Below are 24,319 nucleotides of genomic sequence, written 5' to 3'. Positions count from 1 at the left end.
ACAAAAATTTGTGCACTCGGTGGGGAGAGGGGGTCCCTCAGCCTGGCCTGTGCCCTCTCGCAGTCTGGGTCCTTGGGAGATAACGACCTGCTGGCTTAGGCCTGCTCCCCGGTGGCAGAGGGCAGGCCCAATCCCTAGGTGCAGCCCTTGGTCGGGCTCAGAGCAGGGCCGATTGGGGAGTTGGGGTGCCTTCCCCTGTCATGCACAGAGCAGGACAGATTGGGAGGTTGTAATGCCACTCTCAGTCACGCTCAGGGTAGGGCCGATTTGGGGGTTGGGGCACCGCCCCCTATCACACTCAAGGCAGGGTCGATGGGGAGGTTGTGGCCCACCCCCTGTCATGAACAGAGCAGGGCCAATCAGGGGGTTGGGGCACTGCCCCCTGTCACGCACAGAGCAGGGCCCATCAGGGGGGTTGGGGCTCCGTACCCTGTCATGCACAGAGCAGGGTCAATCGGGGTTGGGGAGCTCCCCCCGTCATGCACAGAGCAGGGCCTATCAGGGGGTTGAGGAGCTCCCCCCTGTCACTCACAGAGTAGGGCCGATAGGGGAGTTGGCACACCGCCCCCTGTCACACTCAGGGCAGGGTGGATCAGGGGGTTGGGGCGCCGCCCTCTATCACCCACAGAGCAGGGCCAATCAGGGGGTTGGGGGACTGCCAGTGTCACACTCAGGACAGGGCAGATGGGGAGGTTATGGCTCTACCCCATCACACACAGAGCAGGGCCCGTGGGGGGGGGGGTTGGGGCGCCGCCTTCTATCACCCACAGAGCAGGGCTGATCAGGTGGTTGGGGCGCCGCCACTCACACTCAGGGCAGGGCCGATGGGGAGGTTATGGCTCTACCCCGTCACACACAGAGCAGGGCCTGTGGGCTGGGGGGGGGGGGGGGCACCGCACCCTGTCACACACAGAGCAGGGCCGATCAGGGGGTTGGGGCGCCGCACCCTATCACACATAGAGCCGCAGGGCGATCAGGGGGCTGGGGAGCTCCCCTCTATCAGGCACAGAGCAGGGCTAATCAGGGGGTTGGGGGCGCCTTCCCCTGTCACGAACAGAGCAGGGTGGATAGGGAGATTGTGGCCCCGCCCCCTGTTACACACAGAGCCGCAGGGCGATCAGGGGGTTTGGGCGCTGCCCCGTCACGCTGATCCCGGTGCTGGGAGGCATATTACCCTTTTACTATATAGGATAGAGGCCTGGTGCATGGGTGTGGCCGGCTGGTTTGGCCTGAAGGGTGTCCTGGATCAGGGTGGGGGTCCCCACTGGGGTGCCTGGCCAGCCTGGGTGAGGGGATGATGGCTGTTTGCAGCTGGTCACACACCCTTCTGGGTGGGGGTCCCCACTGGGGTACCTGGGCAGTCTGGGTGAGGGGTTGAGGGCTGTTTTCAGGCCGACTGAAGCTCCCAACTGCTCCTTTTTTTCTTTTTCTTTTTTATTGTGGGCCAGCTTTAGCTCTGGCTCCAGCTCTGAGGCCTCTGCTGCTGAAAGAAGGTATCTGGTTTGTTTGGGTTCTATAATCGAAACAATGTATAACTCCAGCTCTGAGATCCCGGCTCGCTGAAAGCACGTTTCTGGGGTTTTGTTTAGCTTCTATATTTGTTACAATGTTTCTTAAACTGCAGGCTCAGAGGCCGGCAAGGCAGGCGGGGAACCTTGGAGTCCTCTATCACTGAAGCAAGCAAGCCTCATGTTAGTTTCAAGCTGCCTGGCTGCCGGCTGCCATCTTGGCTGGCAGTTAATTTGCATATCTCGCTGATTAGCCAATGGGAAGGGTAGCGGTCGTACGCTAATTACCATGTTTCTCTTTTATTAGATAGGATACTAATAAAAGGGTAATATGCTAATTAGACCAGAATTCTTCTAGATGTCCTTCCAGACAAAGCCACAGTGGCAGGGGCCAAGGCAGAGGCAGTTAGGGGCAATTAGGCAGACAAGCAAGTGGTTAGGAGCCAGCGGCCAGCGGATTTCAAGAGGGATGTCCCAGATTGGAGAGGGTGCAGGCCAGGCTGAGGCATCCCCCCATCTCCTACCTCCCCCCTGCCCCGCATGAATTTCATGCACTGGGCCTCTAGTAGGATAATAAAAGGTAATATGCAAATTGACCCTAACAGAGGAACAAGTGGAAACGGCCAGTCGCTATGATGTACACTGACCACCAGGGGGCAGATGCTCAACACAGGAGCTGCCACTTAGTGGTCAGTGCGCTCCCACAGGGGGAGCTCTGCGCAGCCACAAGCTGGGCTGATGGCTGCGAGCTCAGTGGTGGTGGTAGGAGCCTCGTCCACCTCCTCCACAGTGCTAAGGATGTCTGTGGCTTAGGCCCGCTCCTCTCAGGTCTAAGCTGCAGTTGGATATCCCCTGAGGGCTCCCAGGCTGCCAGAGGGATGTCTGACTGTCAGCTTAGGCTCGATCCCCCAGGGAGTGGGCCTAAGCGGGAAGGTGGACAACCCCCCAAGGGGTCCCGGCCTGCTAGAGGGCACAGGCTGGGCTGAGGGATTCCTTCCCGCCCTGCCCCCCCGAGTGCACGAGTTTTTGTGAACAGGGCCTCTAGTATATAATAAACTAGGGAAATATTTTTAATACAGTTTAGGCTATGCATTAATTTTCTTCATATATAAAAAGTCAAAGGACATAAATAGGCCTTTCCCTGAAAAAGAAACACAGATAATCAATTAAAACATTAAAAGGTTTTCAACCACTTCAATGTAAAAAAATACAATTCAAATAAGAATGAGATATTTTCACTTAAATGATTAGCAGATATTAAAGTTTGTTTACCACATTGGTGAACATATGGAAATGGAGTCACTGTTGTTGGAAGTGCAATATTATAGCAATAGATTTTGGCAATATTTATCAAAACAATAAAATGTACAAAGTTGTTGATCCAGCCATTCTCCGTGTACAATTGATTCTAATGATGTAGACAATGAAAAATATACAATGATGACCTTAGTAATATTGTCTAGTTAGAAAAATGAAAACAACCCTAATGTTCAGCCATAGGTTGTTAAGTTAATATTATGGTACTGCTGTTAAGTGGAATACATGCAGATAATAGAGACAGGGAGAGATGTATGTATAGGTACTTAAATGTGGCATATTAGTAAATGAAGAAAGTACATTGGGTAACAATATGCATGGTATTAGCCTATTTGTGTAAATTTATTCTTTAAATTTGCAGATAAGTATTTTGCATCTTTACATAGAAAGTTTCAGGAAGAATACATGAATCATTTAACAGTGATTTTGTAAGTGGGTGGAAATGGACAAAATCTGTTATAGAGGAGATCCTTAATATTCACATTGTATATACCTTTTTGTCCTGCTAGAATGTTTGTTTTCAATTCTCAACTCATATTAGCTTTATTATTTTAGACCAACATACCCAGTGGAAGAATTAGAAGAAGAAACTGTTCCAGAAGATGATGCAGAATTAACATTAAATAAAATGGATGAAGAATTTGTGGTATGAGTGTTACTGAACTTATTGTTCATTTTCACCTTTGAATTCTTTTTTCTTCTTTTAATTCTCCCAGCCTTCCATTTTCTGACATATATTTTATTTCATTTTTCGAGAGACAAGAAGCTTATACAGTACCATGTTCAGTTGTTTAGACCTTTGGTTAAATTAATGCTCATGTTCTCTACTGACTGAGATCTGGATTTTAACAGAGGTTCCTAAATTATAGACAGGAAATAAATAGTAGACCCCTAGTAAACACTATTCACAAGTATTCATGATCTTAAATAGGTCATAAATTATAAACAATTTAAAACAGAACAATAGAATTTAAGATTAATACATTTTTCATAAGAACACCATTCATTTCTCAGAACCTTCATTATGCTTCTAAAATAAGGATAAATACTAATATTAGAACTTTAAAATTTTAAATGCAGGAAATTTTAAAAATACTCATAAATACCAACGTTATTTAAATTGTTGGCAGCATCTGGGCTTTTTCCCAGTCAATATTCTATCCATAGTGTTAAACTAAATGATCAAGTCTTTACAATAGACTAAACTAATAAAATGATAGAAGCAAAGGGCTCTTAAAATCAGAGTTGGATTAACCCTCGTTTTTAGGAAGTATAGATAAGATAAAAATTTAAAATGCCAGTGTATTTTATTCTCATAAACCAGTAGAATTTTCCAGGTGATTGTACAAATCTATATATATGTAAAAGCCTATGTGACTGAACAACTGATCGACTGGTCGCTATGAAGCGCACTGAACACCAGGGGGCAGATGCTCAACACAGGAGCTGCTCCCTGGTGGTCAGTGCACTCCTACAGCCAACCTCCTGTGGCTGGCCAACCTCCCGTGGTCCCCCTCCCCCTGCTAGCCAGCCTGATGACCCCGATTGGGGCCACTGGACAACCTACCACGGCCCCTCCTCCTGGCCAGCCTCCTGTGGCCCCAATCAGCCCCAATCGCCGGCAAGGCCGAGGGACCCCACCTGTGCACAAATTCATGCACCGGGCCTCTAGTTAATATATAAGAAGTATATTTTATATTTAAAGTTAAAGTAATTTATTTAACTAGTTTATGATACAAAGATATTAGTCACTGCATTGTTTTATCAAGTGCCAGAAATAAACATTAAAGATCTTAGGTTATATCTAAATAGTAGAATATAATGTCTCCATGAAAAAATTTTTAAATATATATTTTTATGGATTTCAGAGAGGAAGGGAGAGGGAGAGAGAGAAAAAAACATCAATAATGAGAGAGAATCATTGGTCAGCTGCCTCCTGCATGCCCCACTGGAAATCAAACAATGACCTCCTAGTTCATAGGTTGAAGCTCAACCACTGAGCATGCTGGTCAGGCTAAAATTTTAACACTTGTGAAGAAGTGTAAACTTCAGATCAACCGAAGGACTTGTATACATGTATATAAGCCAAACCAATGGACATGGACAACAGGGGGATGGGAGCATGAGTTTGTGTGTGGGGGGGAGGTTGGGGGTTAATGGGGGGGATGAGGACACATTTGTAATACCTTAACTAATAATAAAAAAAAAAAAAAAAAAAAAAGAAGTGTAAACTTCCAGTTATAAAATAAGTTATAAGGATGTATTATACAGCATAGGGCAGTGATGGCGCACCTATGACACGCGTCAGAGGTGACACGCAAACTCATTTTTTTGGTTGATTTTTATTTGTTAAATGGCATTTAAATATATAAAATAAATATCAAAAATATAAGTCTTTGTTTTATTATGGTTGCAAGTATCAAAAAATGTCTATATGTGACACAGCACCAGAGTTAAGTTAGGGATTTTCAAAATGCTGACATGCCGAGCTCAAAAGGTTCGCCATCACTGCCATAGGGAATCCTATATAATAAAAGGGTAATATGCAAATTGACCCTAACAGCGGAACGACTGGGAACGACTAGTCTCTATGATGCGCACTGACCTACTCAATGCAGGAGCTGTCCCCTGGTGGTCAGTGTGATTCCATAGGGGTAGCACCGCTTAGCCAGAAGCTGGCTCATTCCTGGCCAGCGCAGCAGCGGTGGTGGGATTGTCTTCAGCCTCCACGGCAGTGCTAAGGATGTCTGACTAATGGCTAAAATTTTAGCCATTGGACATCCCCTGAGGGCTCCTGGGCTGCCAGAGGGATGTCTGACTGCCAGCTTAGGCATCCCCCGGGGAGTGGGCCTAAGCTGGCAGGTCACATCTCGCAAGGGCCCTGGACTGAGACTGAGTGCAGGCTGGGCTGAGAGACCCCTCCCCCGCTGAGTGCATGAATTTTTGTGCACAGGTCTCTAGTATAGTTAATAATATCATAACTATGTATAGTGACAGATGATTCCTAGACTTACTATGGTGATCTCTTCCTAAGGTATATAAATGTTGAATCACTATGTTGTACACCTGAAACTAGTATACAGAGTCCTCAGGTTACATTGGACTTGATGTACGTAGTTTCGTGGTTACATCACCATCTCCCATTTATTTATTTATTTACCACAAGTAAAGGTCAGGAATTGTTATCTTTCCTTTAAAATTTTTTTTATTGTTTCACTTCATTACTGCTGTGTACATGCTCCATGTGAGTGATGTAGGTACTTATGTAGGAACAGATGTCTGCGGTAACCCGAGGGCCTACTGTATTATTGTATCTATCCTATATAATAAAAGAGAAACATGGTAATTGGCGTACGACTGCTACCCTTCCCATTGGCTAATCAGCGAGATATGCAAATTAACTGCCAGCCAAGATGGCGGCTGGCAGTCAGGCAGCTTGAAACTAACATGAGGCTTGCTTGCTTCAGTGACAGAGGACTCCAATGTTCCCCACCTGCCGTTGCAGGCCTCTGAGCTGCAACTCTAAGCAACTATGTAACAAATATAGAAGCTAAACAAAACCCCAGAAACCTGCTTTAGTCCACCGGCTTCAGCCAGCAGGATCGCAACATTGTAAGCAAAGGCCAGAAACCTACTTTCAGCAGTGGAGGCCTAAGAGCTGGAGCCAAGCCTCAAAGCTAAAGCTGGCCCAGAATAAAAAAGAAAAAAAGGAGCGGTTGGGAGCTTCAGTCACCCCCAGCCTGAAAACAGCCCTCAGCCCCTCACCCAGACTGGCCAGGCACCCCAGTGGGGACCCCCATCCTGAAGGATGTGTGACCAGCTGCAAACAGCCATCATCCCCTCACCCAGGCTGGCCAGGCACCCCAGTGGGGACCCCCACCCTGATCCAGGACACCCTTCAGGGAAAACCAGCCGGCCGCCACCCGTGCACCAGGCCTCTATGCTATATAGTAAAAGGGTAATATGCCTCCCAGCACCAGGATCAGCGGAGCCGCGAGGCCTCCCGGCACCCGGATCAGTGTGACAGGGTCAGCGCCCAAACCCCCGATCACCCTGCGGCTCTGTGTGTGACAGGGGGCGGGGCCACAACCTCCCTATCCACCCTGCTCTGTTCGTGACAGGGGAAGGTGCCCCAACCCCCTGATCAGCCCTGCTCTGTGCCTGATAGGGGGGAGCTCCCCAACCCCCTGATCACCCTGCGGCTCTGTGTGTGACAGGGTGCGACGCCCCAACCCTCCCCCACCCCAACGGGCCCTGCTCTGTGTGTAACAGGGTACAGAGCCCCAATCCCCCTGATTGGCCCTGCTCTGTGCGTGACAGGGGGTGGCGCTGCAACTTCCCTATCGACCCTGCCTTGAGTGTGACGGGATGGTGCCCCAACCCCCCAATCGGCCCTACCCTGAGTGTGACTGAGGGTGGCATCACAACCTCCCGATCGCCCTGCTGTGTGCATGACAGGGGGCGGCGCCCCAACTCCCCAGTCGGCCTTGCTCTGAGCCTGACCAGGGGCTGCACCTAGGGATTGGGCCTGCCCTCTGCCACCTGGGAGCAGGCCTAAGCCAGCAGGTCGTTATCTCCCGAGGGGTCCCAGACTGCGAGAGGGCACAGGCCGGGCTGAGCAACCCCCCCACCCCCCGCGAGTGCACAAATTTTTGTGCAGTGGGCCTCTAGTATATATATAAAAGCCCAGCGACTGGAACGGTGGAATGACCAGAATGGCCCTTGGCTATGAAGTGCACTGCGGCAGCCAACCAGCCTGATCCAGGCCCAATCAGCCCCACCCCTGGCTGGCCATGCCCCTTATCGGCCCCAAACACCAACCGCCTGAGGCCCCTCCCCCCAGCCAGCCCTGCCCCTGATCGGCCCTCAACACCTCGATCGGGGGCGGGGCTGGCTGGCCAACCACCCGCCGCCCCTTCCCCCCGCTGGCCTGGCCCGATGGGCCCCCATTGGGGTGGGCCAGCTGGATTTCACCCGTGCATGAATTCATGCACTGGGCCTCTAGTGTCAACTATAAAACCACTAGGTACATATTGTCAAATTGCTGGGTTTATAAGCCATGTGAAATTAAATACTTCTTCACTGTGTGGCTATTTCACAAGCTGAATATACATTTTTTAAATAAATAAACACTATTGAGTTGAAAAAAATTGTTTACAAAGAAATGTTACTTATATGGGGATGATATTATAATATATATAAACTCAGCTATGAAAAATGTGCAAATAAAGACAAATAATATCAATATGTTAACATTAGTTATATATGAGTAGCAGGATTATGAGGAATAATTTTATTTTCTCTGTTTTGTATTTTCAGAATATTTAACATGTTTTATAGAAGGAAAAAGACCATTGTAAAACTAACCAATTTAAAAGATTATTTTTTCACAAGAATTCTTATATTTTAAAAGTTAAGGTAAAAATGTATTCATTCCTTCTACATGTATTTATTGAGCATCTTTTATGTGGTGGGCACTGGGCAAGACTCTAGTGGTACTGCATGTACAAAAGCTCTGCGGCAGGAAAGAATTTATCCTGATCAGGGAACTAAGAGAAAACTTGTGGCTAGATCTCCTGAATGAGGGGGGGGGGGGGGGGGGGGGAAGGGTGGCTTAAGATGAACTGGGGAGCTAGGCCAAGTCCTTATCATTTGAGGCATTTTTATGAGTTTAGACTTTATTCTTTCTGTAATAGATCTTTTCATTCAGATTTAGAAAAATGTAAGAGTTCACATATTCCCAGTTGTTCACTTCATTTATTTTACTCATTATATTTCTCATCTTGTTTTCTTTTCTTTTAAATCTTTATTGTTGAAAGTATTACATATGTCCTCCTTTTTCCCCATTGAGCTCTTCTAGCTTATCCTGACCCCCCATCATCTTGTCTTCTTAATAACTGTTTATTAGTTATTAGCTTATTGACAGATACCTGGTCCTAGTGCATCAACATTTAGCTTTAAAGATGTATAACTTGAAACTGCTATAAATGTTCAGAAAAAGTATAAAAACATACTCATCAGCCCTGGCCAGGTGGCTTAGTTGTTTGGACCATCATCCATATACCAAGAGGTCGCAGGTTTGATTCCCGGTCAAGGCACATATTTTGGTTTCTATTTGATCCCTGGTTGGGATGCATGCAGGAGGAAACTGATCAATGTTGATGTTTCTCTCTCACATTGGTGTTTCTCTCTTTCCCTCTCTCCCTTCCTCTCTCAAAAATCAATAATAATGATAAAAATATATCCTCGAGGGAGGGTTAAAACAAACTAACAAAATGTACTCATCTGAAAAATAACCCCATGAGGGCAGAAATAATTTTGTGCTTTTTTTCTTTTCTTTTTCTTTTTTTTGGCATCTCTAATTTATTGTGCAGTACCTGGTGCATGGTAGGTGTTCCTTAAATATTGGACCACAAAATCATCTGTCAGCACATTGCTGTGTAACTTTCAAAAATGATAGGTTTTTTCTGAGAACCCGTCAAAGTTCAAAGCAGCATTATTAGGCCTGTAAATTAGAGAAACAAACTAGAAAGCAGCCCAACTGTGAGGTAAAGACCTTCTACAGTCATCAGACCATACTCAAGGCTTTCCCCAAAGGGTTGCCTCTGAAGCTATTAGTTCTCTTAGTCATGTCTCTTGAAGTTATTTTTCTTTCCTTCCTTACTGTCATATTATTTTAAGGGGTCGTCTTACCTCTCCCAATCCTCTGGCTAGCAGGGGTGGGCAAACTTTTTGACTCGAGGGCCACAATGGGTTCTTAAACTGGACCGGAGGGCCGGAACAAAAGCATGGATGGAGTGTTTGTGTGAACTAATATAAATTCAACGTAAACATCATTACATAAAAGGGTACGGTCTTTTTTTTTTTTTTTAGTTTTATTCATTTCAAACGGGCTGGATCCGGCCTGTGGGCCGTAGTTTGCCCACGGCTGGTAAGGAGAACTGCATCATCACTAAAAAGCCTGTGGGCCCTGGCTGATGTTGTTCAGTTGTCCCGTGCACCCAAGGGTCTCGGGTTTGATTCCCGGACAGGACAGGGCACATACCCAGGATGTGGATTCAATCCCAGGTCGGGGTGTGTATGGGAGGCAACCAATCAATGTTTCTCTTTCTCCCTTCCTCTCTCTCTACAATTAATGAAAAATTTATTCTCAGGTGAGAATTTAAAAAAAAAAAAAAAAAAAAAGGCCTTTGGGTGGTTAGATATTACTTCATTTTGTCTCCAGAGTTCTTGGGGTGGCTCAAGGATAGATGGTAAAGATCATTTCTGACAAGAATGAAGTTCTGCTATAATCATCTAGAAACTAGAAACCTTTAGTTCTAGCTTTCCAAATCATGATAGGGCACATTGATAACTGTTAAAAAATAAAATAAGTATTGGTCACAGTAGAATATTCTCACCTGCTAAGTATAATCATATCCTTAGTAACTGGCAGTAAGAGAATTAGGAGGGTTCATATTGGTCAAAGAAATGATAGGAAATGGTGAGTGCCTTCTAAATTACTGAGATTAGAATCCTCAATTTATTTTAAAGCTATGTTTTCTGTTTATATTCGAATTCCTTTTGAATGCTCCCTTAATAATGTTTAGTAATGTGAGTCTTTCCCTAGTACCTACTATTAAAGTTTTTTACCTATTAGTGCTCAATCCGGTAAAATTCAACAAGTATTTATTGATTGCCTATGTAAACTGTACTGATTAGGTTAATGCAAAAACATAAACTTGGTCTCTTCTTCCATGGGCGCTGAGTCATTGGCATTTCAATCATTTACTCTCCTTGTTAAAAAGACCATCAGTGCAAACACAGAGTAGACTGAGCTACTTTTCAAAAGTGTGCATCTGCATATATGCTTAGGATTTAAGATGTAAACAGATCAGTTTTATCTACACCTCCATGCCCCACTACCCCCCTCCCTAAAAAAGTAAATGTCACTTGAGTGTATGGAAACTTTATATTGTTTTATATTTTACTAAAAGCTTTCCAGTTCCCCAAAGATTAGCATAGTTCTCACATCTAACTTTAGTGGCCCTGCCCCCAGAGATTCTGAGCAGATCCAGGATAGAGCCTTAGCATTTGCATTCTTACAAGCTCCCATGTCATGCTGACGCTGCTGGTCTCAGAACTGCCTTTAGAGAACAACTGTCTTACGTACTTTTCAATTCTTGCAGATAAGAATTATCTTTGAAATCTTCCATGCTGCTTTTGTATAGCTGCATGTGAAAGTGCCCACTGAACAACACCCCTTTTTTTCTTTTTTCTTTATAAGACTTGAGGACCAAGCTTCATTGGCTTTATTACCATATTCTTAAGCTTGGGATATTCTTGTTAAATTTGTTTCACCTAGTATGTCACTTGTCACTGCAAAGACATTTGAAGAGAAAAGGGAGTTAATGTTTTGTCCTTACACATGTTTATAGAACCTGCTCAGATTCTGTATTTACTTTATATTTGGGAAAGGATTACCTCTCAAATGGCCACTTCTGACCTCACCTTTCATAGCAATTGGCCCAGGGATCAGGACCAGCTTGGAATCTACCTGAACTATCCTTTTAGGTCAGGGTGGGGAACCTTTTTTCTACCAAGGGCCATTTGGATATTTATAACATTCAAGGGCCATACAAAATTATCAACTTAAAAATTAGCCTGCTGCCCTGACCGGTTAAGCTCAGTGGATAGAGCGTCGGCCTGCGGACTGAAGGGTCCCAGGTTCGATTCCAGTCAAGGGCATGGACCTCGGTTGTGGGCACGTCCCCAGTAGGGAGTGTGCAGGAGGCAGCTGGTCGATGTTTCTCCCTCATCGATGTTTCTAACTCTCTATCCCTCTCCCTTCCTCTCTGTAAGAAATCAATAAAATATATTTAAAAAGAAATTTATCTTTATTGTTGAAATTATTACAAATGTTTCCCTCCCTCCCCCCTCCCCTCATTAACCCCTCTCTTCCACACTGCAATCCCTCCCCAGGCCTTTACTACACTATTTTCTGCCCATTTTAAATGGCTCCATCAAAACCTCAAAAAACAGATGAGCTGATAATAACTTTACACACATTACTAGGCTTTTAAATACCTTTTCCTGCATTAGTCTATATATAGGGTTTAATATGTATGTGGAAGTTGGAAATATATTTTTAAATTGTAACTTTATAATTATTAACTTTTAAAACTCTTTGTTTTCCTAAGGAAGAAGAGACAGATAATGAAGAAAACTTTATTGACCTCAATGTTTTAAAAGCTCAGACCTATCGCTTGGTAAGTTGCATGGTATATACACAGGACAAACAAGCAATATGTACACTTTTTCTGCTGGGAATTGAAACAAGTAGAAACCATTGTTGGCCATTGTTTAATGCAGGAGTCTGAAACCTTTTTTCTGCTAAGGGCCATGTGGATATTTATAACATCTTTTGAGGGCCATATAAAATTATCAACTTAAAAATTAGCCTGCTATATTTGATCAAACATTTAATTAGCTCACCATTCATGACTTGGCAGGGCCAGACCAAATGATTTCTCAGGCCTTATATAACCCTCGAGCCGGCCTTCCTCACCCTTCCTTAGTGTGTCATTTGAAAAGTAGATCTGAAAATTGTTATTCTCTATATAAGATGCAATAGCAAATACAGTGGGGCCTTAACTTACGAGTGTCCCGACTAATGAGTTTTTTGAGATACCAGCTGTCTTTCGGCCGATTTTTTGCATTGAGTTGACAGAGTAATTTGAGTTAACGAGCTCCTTAATGAGCTCCTTAACGAGCTCAGTCTCAGAATGAATTAAACTCGTAAGTCAAGGCCCCACTGTATAAAAATCCAGTGGTGCAAGTAGGGCCAGAAGCCTGCTGTCTATACTATGGAAAAGCAACACAGCGCTTCTCTGTACACTGAAAATAATTTATTTGCCTTCTGTCATTTATTATGGAAACATATATTATTTGATTTCAAGTTATTTTTCTTAATAATGGACCAGTGTTGAAGTGTTGAGTGGGCTTGATAATAGGAAAATAGCAATTAAATGGTAATTCTTTAAAATGAAATGAATTATATTAAGATTGATATATAGATACATAGACATTGCTGTAAGTCAGTTTTTGCTCTATTTCAATTAGGAAGTAAATCCAATCTATAAAAGAGAACCTATGAATGAGATATTTCACAAGTTAATATGGGATTTTTGTATTTTCCTATATGTATATTATATTTAAACTAGTGCCCCGGTGCATGGATTTGTGCACATTGAAAGGATATTACTAGTAATTAGAAGGTGGCTGGCGGGGCAGGACTGGGTGAGACAGGCCAGACACGCCCTGGAGCCAACCTCCTGCCGTTCTTCCCAGGCCAGCTGCACCTGGCTACACCTGGGGCAGCACCATGGCTGGAATGGCGTCTTTGGATTGAGCGGGGTTCTTTAGCCTGGCCTGTGGGGATTGGGCCGAAACCAGCTCTCTGACCTCCCCCAAGGGGTCCCAGATTGTGAGAGGGTGGTTGTCAGGTGATGCACCCCCCGGAATCGAGCTCCCTCCTCTCTGGTTCCAGGGTGCATCAGCCAAGAACTACAGCTGCCACGTCACGGCAGGTCAGCAGCTCCTGCATTGAGCGTCTGCCCCCTGGTGGTCATTGTGTGTCATAGCTACTGGTCGGACAGTCACATAGCCTTGGATAGATAGATAGATAGATAGATAGATAGATAGATAGATAGATAGATAAGGTGAAACCTATTGCATGTTCAAAAAATACATACAGAAAATAATATTCTTGTTTGTCCTTTATGTAATTTTAAATCTGAACTTTACAAACAAGGTTAGATCTAGTTTGGAGTTCTCATTGTGATGACTTCCTTGTCCACCTCACCCCAGGATGATGGCTTCCATTTATCATTTACTGCCTTAGTATTGTTAGTCAGCATCAATTATGATTAATGATGTGTGTGTGTGTTCTGCCAACTTGAGATGTAACACAGCATAAGAATATAACTAACTTGCCTGAGCCGGTGAGTTGACTCTAATATTTTTAATACTTACTAGGTGTCTGACCTTGCGCAGGTTTCCAAACTGCCTGTGCCTGTCTTTCTCATCTATAAAGTGAGGACTAAAATATTACCTTTTTTATAGGGGTTTTAAAGATTAAAAGAGATACTTCGTGTAAAGTATTTATTACGATGTCTGGCACATAGATAGTGCTGAATAAGTGTTGGCAAAAACCAAAACCACATCTTACCTTCCCCCTCTCTGAAAACAGGGATAGCTATCATTTTTACATTCTCTATGGTGTAACACAGAAGATACTGAATAAATAATTCCTAAATGAATATATTTTTATTACTCAATTCAAAATTATCTCAAAGTAATGTTAACATTGAAATCTAAACAAAAAAACTCCAGTTGTAACAATACATTTGCAGATCACTTTTATAGTTTTCAATTACTTCAAAACATACTTTTACTGACCTTGTGAGGTAATTGGATGTTGTTATCTCCATTTTACAGATACAAAAACTGAAATTTATAACCTTAAGACAATTCATCTTTTAAAAAGCTAATAAATTACAAAAGCTAAGTTTGAACTCATTTTCTTCAAACTTTCAAGTCTATTGTTTCTTTTCCCCTTTGTCTCATAGTAAGACTTCAACAGAGTAGGTATGTTTTGATTTCTGCCTTAAGCAAGGACACAGTGGTGCTTGGTGTTCCTGTGTGTGTTAAAGATAATGGTGACAAAGTTCTCTTAAAATATGAGGAAGAAAACAAAAGTAGAGATGCAAACACAGTTATTCTCAAAAAGGAACTGTCATTTGTATTATTCATTTACTAGAGGCCCGATGCATGAAGATTCATGCAAGAATAGGTTTTCCTTTCCCTGGCTGCCAGCACCAGCTTCCCTCTGGCACCCAGGACTTGGGCCTTTGCTCTGACGGCCGCCTTCTGCCTTTGCTCTGGGCCAGAGCTGCCTTCCACCTTCGCTCCAGCCCTGCCGCCCTCCTGTAGCTCCCTTCACCCTCCTCTCCCTCCTTCGTAGCAAGTGCACGCTGCCCAGAGGGCAGGGCGGAAGCCTGCGTCATCACCGTGGCAATGATGCAAGCATCCCGACTGGTCGCTGCCATCTTTATCACGTCAATTTGCATATTCCCTCCTTACTGGCTGTGGGTGCCGCCATCTTTGTCTGAAGTGATGGTCAATTTATACATTCTATCTTTATTAGATAGGATATTGATGATGTAATTGGAGGTCTGTAAAGGCTATCCTGGGATTCCCTGTGGACCAAGTGGTTTTCACTATTGGGAGCACAGTAATTTAATTTGCCTCTACCACTACTCAAAGTCACTAGTGGTCCTGATTTCGAATTTTCACCTGAATTAAGCTATATAAGGAAGGGTTTTCCCCCTACCCATATCTTTACAAATTATCAAAGTATTAGGTCCTTTGGATAAAGATTATGTAATAAACATGTATTATTGTGTGTGTGTTTTTTGTTTTAGAGAGAGAGAGAGAAACATTAATTGGCTGCCTCCTGCCTGCCCTCTACTACGGATAGAGCCTGCAACCCGAGCATGTTCTCTGACCTGGAATCGAACTGGTGACTCTTGGTTCATGGTTCGACACTCAACCGCTGTGCAACACCTGCCAGACTAATGTATACCCTTTTCAATTAAGACTAGGTATGGTTGCATTTTCACAAGAGGAAGAAGTTTGACCAGGTGTTTGTGAATGGTCAGCCATGAAGTACTAATGAGGCAGAAAACCCTTCATATTTTAAAAAATCTGGCAAGCTTATGATGTTGCCCATAAAGCCATCTGCCTGAGACAGCTGTGTCTGACCATAGCTTATGATATCTCAGGCTGCTCCTTCTCCGAGACAGATCTGCTGGATAGGTTAGTAACATAGAGCTAAGATTTTATGTCTCATGCAGCAGGTGGACTTACAATGCAGAAATGTTATTTTAGTAAAGCTGAGTGTGATGAATTCTTCACTAGAACAGGAATGATGTATACTCTCTAGGAAATTGATGTACTAAGTGTATATGTGACTGTGCCAACCCAGCGATGTGTGGATTACCGCAATCCTCTCCACCTGTGGCTATGAAACAATAGATGCTTCTGCAGTCATTCTCTATCCCCTCACCCTGCTTTATTTTTCTTCACAGACCCTGGCATTGTATTATTTTCTGATTTATTTATTGTCTTTTTGAACCACTAGAATGCAAATTCCTCCAGAGTAGCAGCCTTTTTCACCTGTGCCTGGTGTGTAGAACGTGCTCAGTATTGAAAAATGTTGAATGAATACATATATGCACAAATGCTATTTTATATTTAGAATTTTACAGGCAAGGTATATTTTGATCTTTTTGGAGAAAAAAAATAAACTTCTCCACACTAATTGTTTCTCCTATGCACCATGTAGGATAATGCAGGGAAAATCTAGTTATATTCCTTTCTTTCATTAAAATCTAGAACCTGAAAAGTATGTTCTTAAGTATCATGATAATTCCAGAAAATAGATATACACAAGCATTTTTCTGAGATTTGTGGTAAATGGAGCAAGAGAGAATGTAATGAAAAAGATGTATGTTGCACATTGTGGCCTCTGGAATTGGACACTGAGACAGTGTTTGAGGTGCATGACGTTTACTGTACAAGCGGGAAGAAAGCAGGATTGGGCCAAGGGAGAAGTGCAATTGATTTAGGCCTGACATAGCCTTGGCCAATTTGGTGAGGAGCACTGGAGAAAGTGTTGCCTGCTTGGCTCAATGGCTGGAGGCAGACTGCCAGGGGAGGACATAGCTCCAGGTAAGGTGGCTCTCTGCAGGTAAAGCAGAGCCTGAGGAGCTGACAGCGGGAAGCTCTTTGCTGGCCACCTTCCCTGCAGCGGAGCAGCAAGTTCTTCCTTGAAAGGTGACCTGGTGGTCCATCTTCCTGACTTCGGAAACATATGTGAAGCCTGTAACTGCTAACGTGAGGAATTTGTAAAGAGACAGTGTGTGGCCATTGACTAAACTTTGAAATGTCTTCCTAATTGGATCTGGACACAGCAGTAGTGTTTCATGAACATTGAAAACTGTTCTAAGAAAATAGTTCCTCCTATGGAAGTGAATGCTTACAGTGATTAAATTGGTTTGTTTTGAAAGCAGGTGGTTTTCAAAACATTTATTTATTTTAAAAGTTAAAAAAAAAATACAGGGAGAGGCAAAAGTAATTCTACATTTGTCCTTATGGAAAATAGTATAATAATCAATAAATGATACAAAAATAAACTGTGTTTTGTGTTCTCACAATTGTAAACCTACTTTTGCCCCACCCTATGAATTTAAAACCATTGTTATTGTGTGGTTTCCCCCTCTAATTCTCTTATCCCAATTACAGTTTTCCCAAATGTAATTATCAAGAAGATAACTCCTGCAATTAGTGAGGGATGGTTTTATCTTCCAAAATTTCATTTGCAGGTTAGTTATTTGAATTTTGATATAGCTTTTCTTAGAAAAGTGGTTCTCAACCTTCTGGCCCTTTAAATACAGTTCCTCATGTTGTGACCCAACCATAAAATTATTTTCGTTGCTACTTTATAACTGTAATGTTACTATTGTTATGAATCGTAATGTGAATATCTGATATGCAGGATGGTCTTAGGCGACCCCTGTGAGAGAGTCATTTGACCGCCAAAGGGGTCACACCCCACAGGTGGAGAACCACTGTCTTAGAAGGAAAAAATATTATGGATGGATATTAGGCTTTAAGGCTAGCCCAGAAAGTTTTATATTCACTCTTTCCCTCTGATTGCTGCATGTTTTTGAAATCTGCATTTAGCCAAAGCCTCCCTCAGTGATCATGGGGAGAACACTGGCTCGGTATTGAAGCTCTGACAGTTGGGCAGGGCTTGTGATGATTAGGGGTGCGTTAGAATGTTCAGAGACACGAAGGGTGGGGGCAGGGAAGGGAGGCTCTGGTGATAGGGGGTGTACTGATCATTTCTCTTTCTAACTTGAGTATGTCTACTGGAAACGGCCTGCATGTTTGGCAACGATGATGTAATTATGAGTGGTCTTTGTAGCTCCCCTTCATTCTAAAGCTCAATAGAATCACAGCAACAGTGTTCTGGCAGCTTCACACAGATGTGTCATTCTCCTCCCCCAGTGAAGGATGGGAGGAAAGCTGTGCGCTCTCTGAATTCTATTTTTAAATGCCCATCACTTCATTTCAAAACATTTTTTTTAAACATGCCATAGATACCATTCTTCCTTGAGATGCTAAATTTGAGGTTTTAGAAACCAACTTCTGAGTTAGACAGCATAAAACCAACTATCTGCAAAGGTTTAAGCACAATTGGTTTTTAATTACTTAGCAAAAAATGCATTGTACCAAGAATGAGAGAATTTTTAGCTTAAAAAGCAAAGCTGTAAGGAAGTAAAAATCTGGGCTTAGAATAAAAAGTGTCATCGTAGCAAGTCTGCAACATTGTAATAAAAAAGGGGAAGAAGATGGATCTACTTTGCTTAATATCTTAAATACTTTAAATTTTTTTCATTTTACATATTACAATTCTTGACAAAATGTCCTTTCTGAGTAATATAGGGGAAAAATACTGTTCTACAACATAACTTGCTCTATAAGTTAGCTGGTTCGGGTTCCTGCTTAAGGAAAATGTTGTTTTTTCTTCTTTCCTAAAGCAGCTGAATGTTAGTCCTACTGTGAGAAATCTATTATTTCCCAAGGGAAACAATGAAAACATGATATATTTAAGTGTGATGGAACACAATATGCCTGAGTAGGTGCTTTTATTTCTCTAGTAACTAACCTGCACCCCATCAGTTGTACATCTGGAGGTGAATAGGAAATGTAGTTTAGAGGGAAAAACTTGTACTCACTGCTCAGAGGAGGCTCAAACAGCAGCTCTTACTGGGTGTAAAAGAGCGTTTTGCTTGATCTTTAGTGTCATTTTTAAACCTACACTTGAAATAAGAAAGATCCTTATTTTCATCCTGATTTTTATTGCGAGTCTATCAAGAAGTAGGGCAAGGACTTTTCAAGGTTCCTTCCAAATAAGTGTCCATAACTTCAAGGTTTGTAGATTCTATGGCTGAAATAGTAGTCACAGATGAAATCCTGACTGCATAACTCTAGTCACATGACTAGAGTAAATTAACCTCTCTATGATTCTGTTTTCTATCTGTAAAATGGGGACACGGTTCTTCCCAGAGCTGTTTAGAGATTACCATAACTTGTGGACAGCACCTACTATGGGGCTGGCATAGATTTTATCCTTGATGCATTTCTTATTTTGTGTAACTTTTCACCATTCCTGGAGATTGGGATTACTGACGTTCTTATTGCTATAGAAGAATAAAAAAAGCCCCAGTCTCTTAATACTAATCAGTTTCTAAATTGCCATGAGTATTTTTGTGTTAGAAACTTACATAAGATGTGAGTTACCAAGAAGTTTGATTTTGATGTAAATTAGGAAGCTCTGGTGATGTCATGATTTTATTTTCATAATCTGTGACATGGATTATTATTGAAGGCCTACTAGACTAAATCTGCTGTCACATAAGGTCTCCCCTACAGAAATAAATAAGGGGAATTTGAAGAAAAGTGATATAATGATTTTCCCCAGCAGTTATTTGAGAGTTGTCACTTTATGAATAGATAGGTTATATTTCCAAAATCAACACTAATTGCAGATATTTATTATGTAACTCAACATTTTATATGGGCACCCAGAATATGGTTGTTGTTTTTCCAGTCCTTTATAAGCCTATAATCTTTAAACCCACACACACCTATCACCACTCACCCCTTCCAGTGTTAGTGCTTTGAATGTGTGACTCATGATTCATTTTCATCCAGGAGTTGTAGCCACTAAGACCTATGGATGCTGCCTTTGAAATTTCTCTCATATCCATCCCTTCAGCTGTCTTTCAAAGTCAGGTCCTCTTCCTCTCTGAATTGTGTAATAGTAATGTCTCAAATGGTCTTTAGTCTTTATCCTTTAACCCTACCTTCCCACCCCACCCCCTTTATTGAAAATATATTTAACCATACTCCTCTGTCTTACCAAAACATGACTTTTATCAGGGCATTCTGACTTCAGTAACTTCTGATAGTTTTCAATGCCTACAGGTTCATTTATCTACACTAATAAAAGAGAAACATGCAAATTGGTGTCACTCCACTACGCCCACCAGCAAATCAGAGTGACTATGCAAATTAATCCAACAAAAATGGCGGTTAATTTGCATACTCAGGCACGGAGGGAAGACTGAAGGCTCCAGCTGGAGTGAAGACTGAAGACTGAAGACTGAAGAGGCTTGGCTTCTCTGCTGTGGCCGGACCATAGACCTGGGTCCCGGGTGCCAGAGGAAAACTGGTGCCGGCAGCCAGGGGAAGGAAGGCCTATTGCGCAAATCTTCGTGCAGTGGGCTTCTAGTATAGATTATAAAACAATAAATTTGGGGTGTGGCTTTCAAGAGCCTTTGCAATTGAATAACTGTCCACATAGCCAACCTTATTTTTTTCCACTGGAATAATTGTATTCCAGGTAAACAGATCCTCTCATAGGTTTCCAAACACCTCATGAACACATCTCTTCCCATTCATCCCATCTTATCCTTCCCTTTTTTTTTTATCTCTTATATAAAACTAGTAGCCTGGTGCACGAAATCTGTGCATGAAGGGGGGGTTCCCTCAGCCCAGCCTGCACCCTCTCCAATCGGGGACCCCTTGGGGGATGTCCAACGGCCGGTTTAACATCCGGCGTCGGACATCCCTCTTGCAATCTGGGACCACTGGTTCCTAACTGCTCACCTGCCTGCCTGCCTGATCGCCCCTAACTGCCCTCCACTGCCAGCCTGATCCTGCTCTCCCCTGCTGGCCTGATCTTGCCCCCAACTTCCCTCCCCTGCTGGCCAGATCTAGCCCCCAACTGTCCTCCTCTGCCGGCCAAATTGGTTCTGATTGGTTGGTTTCTATGCCAGTCAGTATCAAAAGCTCCGCTTCCTAGGCAGCCATTGGCTCCTCACAGTTGACCCAGATTTGGTTCTGATTGGTCAGTTTCTATGCCAGTCAGCATCAAAAGCTCCACCTCCTTGGCAGCCATTGGCTCCTCACAGTTGACCCAGATATGGTTCTGATTGGTCAGTTTCTATGCCAGTCAGTGTCTCTGGGCCTATTAACGGGGCCTGATCAGAAAGACAGGGCTGCTGGTGGCCTGGAGAGAAATGGAGGCACGGCTGCTGGCCCAGCCTGGAGAGAGAGAGGCAAATGCTGATCAACAGCTGCCACACAGGCTACGGATCAGACCCTGCTTCTCTCTTCAGGCCTCTCTCCAGGCCTGATTTGCAGCCCCCTCAGCAGTCAGTGCTGGTCACTGCGCCTGGTTGCCATGGCAACCCAGTGTTGACTGCAGGACTGACTTCCAGTTAGCCAAGCCTCTGGTCGTGACGGACCCAGGGTTTTTATATATTAGGATGCCTTGACATCATCTCTGTACCCAACTCATAAATGTTCAAGGTTTAGCTCAAATTCTTCCTCTTAAGTAACATCTTTCTTTATCACCCCAATCCCATTTAATTCTATGACCCATAAATCTTCATAAGACATCACTAGAATGTTTTTTATGAGAATTTTTGTCGTTTTATTTCCTGTCCTTAGAATAGAACAGTACTTGGGTTATAGTAGGCACTAAATAAAGATCTCTTGCATAAAAAAAGGCATTGCACCTTCCTTATGAGTCTTCTTTGCCTCCCCTCTGGCTTAGAGGACAATGTTCACATTCCTGAGCCTTGCTTCTGAGGTTTTTCACAATGTATTCAACTTTCTTGCTCTGCAATATTTACCTTTCTAAGCCCCTAGTCTCTCTTCTCATTGTGATCTTCACAAGCCATGTTTATACCTATTTTGGCTTATGATGCTTTTCTTGACTATAAACACTTGGCTTGTCTCTTTTCTACCTATCGTTCCATACATCTTTGTGAAGTTACACGGAAACCTCATGTTGCCATTACAATACACTTCTGTCTCTTACTCAAATACTTATAGCATTTACCACCTGTGTCCTCTAATTTTTGGTTGATCAAACTTATAATTTTACCTGCTCTTATTGAAAAAAAATGTACAAAAAAAATGTGAAAATTTCCACAAATCTCAGCATCCAGATGTGAGCATTATGTCCCTTTATGCATAATTGCTCTGAGATTATGTAAGATGCTACTATTTGGTGAATCTGATGAAGGATATAGGGGAATTTTTTCTATTCGTGTAATTTTTTTTCTAAGTCTCAAAAAACATTATACACAGAAATAGATTAATGAAATAGTGCAGAGTCCATAAAATAATCCAATTGTGCAGTGATATTAATACATGGAACAATGCAAATCATTGTGGAAAACTAAACTATTCCATTAAATGGTTATAGGATAACAAGCTATCAATTTGAGAAAAAAGGTGGACTCTTCCCTCATATCTTACACACAAATAAACCCCCATAGATCAACAAATTAAAAAATGATGAACAAAAACAAAAACATGAGTGACAAGTGTTATATTCATGAGTTGAAATGGGCATGATGAAGCATGGCAAGAAAACCAAAAACCATGAAAGAAAACTACTGGTAAATCTGAATTACATAAAAATTAAAACCTTATATATAGAGGGGTGTGTTGGGGTGGGGAACACCATAAAGTAAATGGTAAGAGATAAACCAGGGGAACATAGTTGTAACCTATATGGCAAAGGATTGATAGGCATATAGAAGATGTTTCAGCATCTGTGCTCTATGGTAACATAGCCTACTCCCTGACACTAATGATGTGACATTGGGAAAATTCCCTAACTGCTCTTTGCCTCACTTTACTCATTTGCAAAAATGGGTATAAGACCCCTCTGATTCATGGTGTTATTATTGGCCACCTTACCCATATGTGAAAGTAAGTACCATGCTTGGCATATAAATAATAAGAATAACTGCTTTAATATATTGGGGGTATGCTATGTATTAGGTACTGTGCAAGCCTTTTACATGCATCATCTACCTTAACACATCAACCCTTCCAGTGAGGAGGTTACTAGTATCATCCCCATTTTACAGACAAGAACCCTGAGATTTAGAAAGGTTAAATAACTTGACTAATAGCTAATAAGTGATGGAGGTGGGATTTGAGCAGAGATGGAACCCATCCTCCTACCATTTACACCATCCTGTGGTGATTCTCAATTCAACTTAATTTCCTCTTCCTTGCGTCTTGGGACTACATATTTAATCTTGACAGTTAGTTGGACTTTTATGTCCCTTTCAGAAGGTATATTACTTGAGTCCAAAGGCATTTGGGCATTGGTATATCCATGAAGTTGCCATTTCAAAGAAAACAAATTTTATAGAAATTAAGGCCATAAATAATTAAACTTATTTTGCATAATCTACAAAACCAAGATAATGTCTATAGTAGTTTCTCCATACATACTTCTTAAGATACTTTATTTTGGTTTTGTTTTGAGAAAAGTAAAAATTCAGAGATGATTTCACCTTACCACTGAGTGTACATTAAAGTAGCTGAAGTGGTAGCAAAAGTTGGTGTTTGATAAATTAAAGAGAAATGATATTGGAAGTTAAATTCTCATTCAAAAATAATTTCAGATTTCTTAATGGGAAATTAAATTGATTTTGTGTGAATTTGGGGAGTTTTATTTTTATTTTTATTTATAGGAGCAAAATTTATTCAAATATTAGTTCACATTATAAGTCAAGTTTTTTTATAGCCTTAAAATTGAACTTAAAAGACCTTTATGAACTTCATATATTCACAGACAGAAGCTATCATCTATTTCTTTTGATAGATCATAGCCAGGGTTTAATTTAGTTATTCAGAACAAATGTGAAAATACTTTTTGCATGGTATTAAACATTTTTCTTCATAGGAATGTTATTAAATCATATAAAACCCTAATTTGGAAAGATAATAGTGAATCACACTCATGAGTTCTGCTGCTTTAATCATGAAGAAAAATTAACTTGGAGGGACGTGAAAGGAGTTCACTCTCTGCCTTAACTATGATTTGTTAAAATCATGGGATTTTGAGGGAACACTCTTATTGATTGAAAGAACTGTGGTTTTTCCCTCTATCTGGCTTATCTAGATTTTCTCTTATTGATAGACTAGAGGCCCAATGCACAAAATTCGTTCAAGGGGCCCTTGTAGCCTCAGCTGGCCCTCACTTCGTCTGGAAGGTTGTCCAGTTGGTCATTCTGATGTTAGGTCTAATTAGCATATTAACTCTTTATTTTATAGTATGCTAAAGAAAGAGGGACACTAGATACCCTTAGGAGAAATCCTGTTTAATTTATGGTAATACCATATATACTATATTTACTTCTTAGCTTCTTGGCCACCTATCCTATCTTTAACAAAGCATGAAATTAGGAAGAATGCAAAAATAAAAATAAAAAAAGCCTCTGAGCAACCAAAATAAGTATATATAACCACTTCCATTTTTTAAAATTTCTGTGAAGAGTCCCAACTTG

General features: G+C 42.1%; 1 protein-coding gene across 2 annotated transcripts in view; it reads left to right on the top strand.

The window, feature by feature from the left end:
- The window catches only part of IFT57 (intraflagellar transport 57), a 69,926-nt gene that overhangs the window by 7,279 nt on the left and 38,328 nt on the right, over nucleotides 1-24,319 (top strand). For both annotated transcript variants that reach the window (XM_036351589.1, XM_036351590.1), the window contains exons 4-5: nucleotides 3,381-3,471; nucleotides 12,005-12,073. In XM_036351589.1, the coding sequence (XP_036207482.1) occupies nucleotides 3,381-3,471; nucleotides 12,005-12,073 (160 nt within the window). The remainder of the gene's footprint in view (nucleotides 1-3,380; nucleotides 3,472-12,004; nucleotides 12,074-24,319) is intronic.

This window comes from Myotis myotis, unplaced genomic scaffold, assembly GCF_014108235.1.
Source record: "Myotis myotis isolate mMyoMyo1 unplaced genomic scaffold, mMyoMyo1.p scaffold_m19_p_2, whole genome shotgun sequence".
Taxonomy (NCBI): domain Eukaryota; kingdom Metazoa; phylum Chordata; class Mammalia; order Chiroptera; family Vespertilionidae; genus Myotis; species Myotis myotis.
This window is presented reverse-complemented; position numbering and strand designations above follow the sequence as displayed.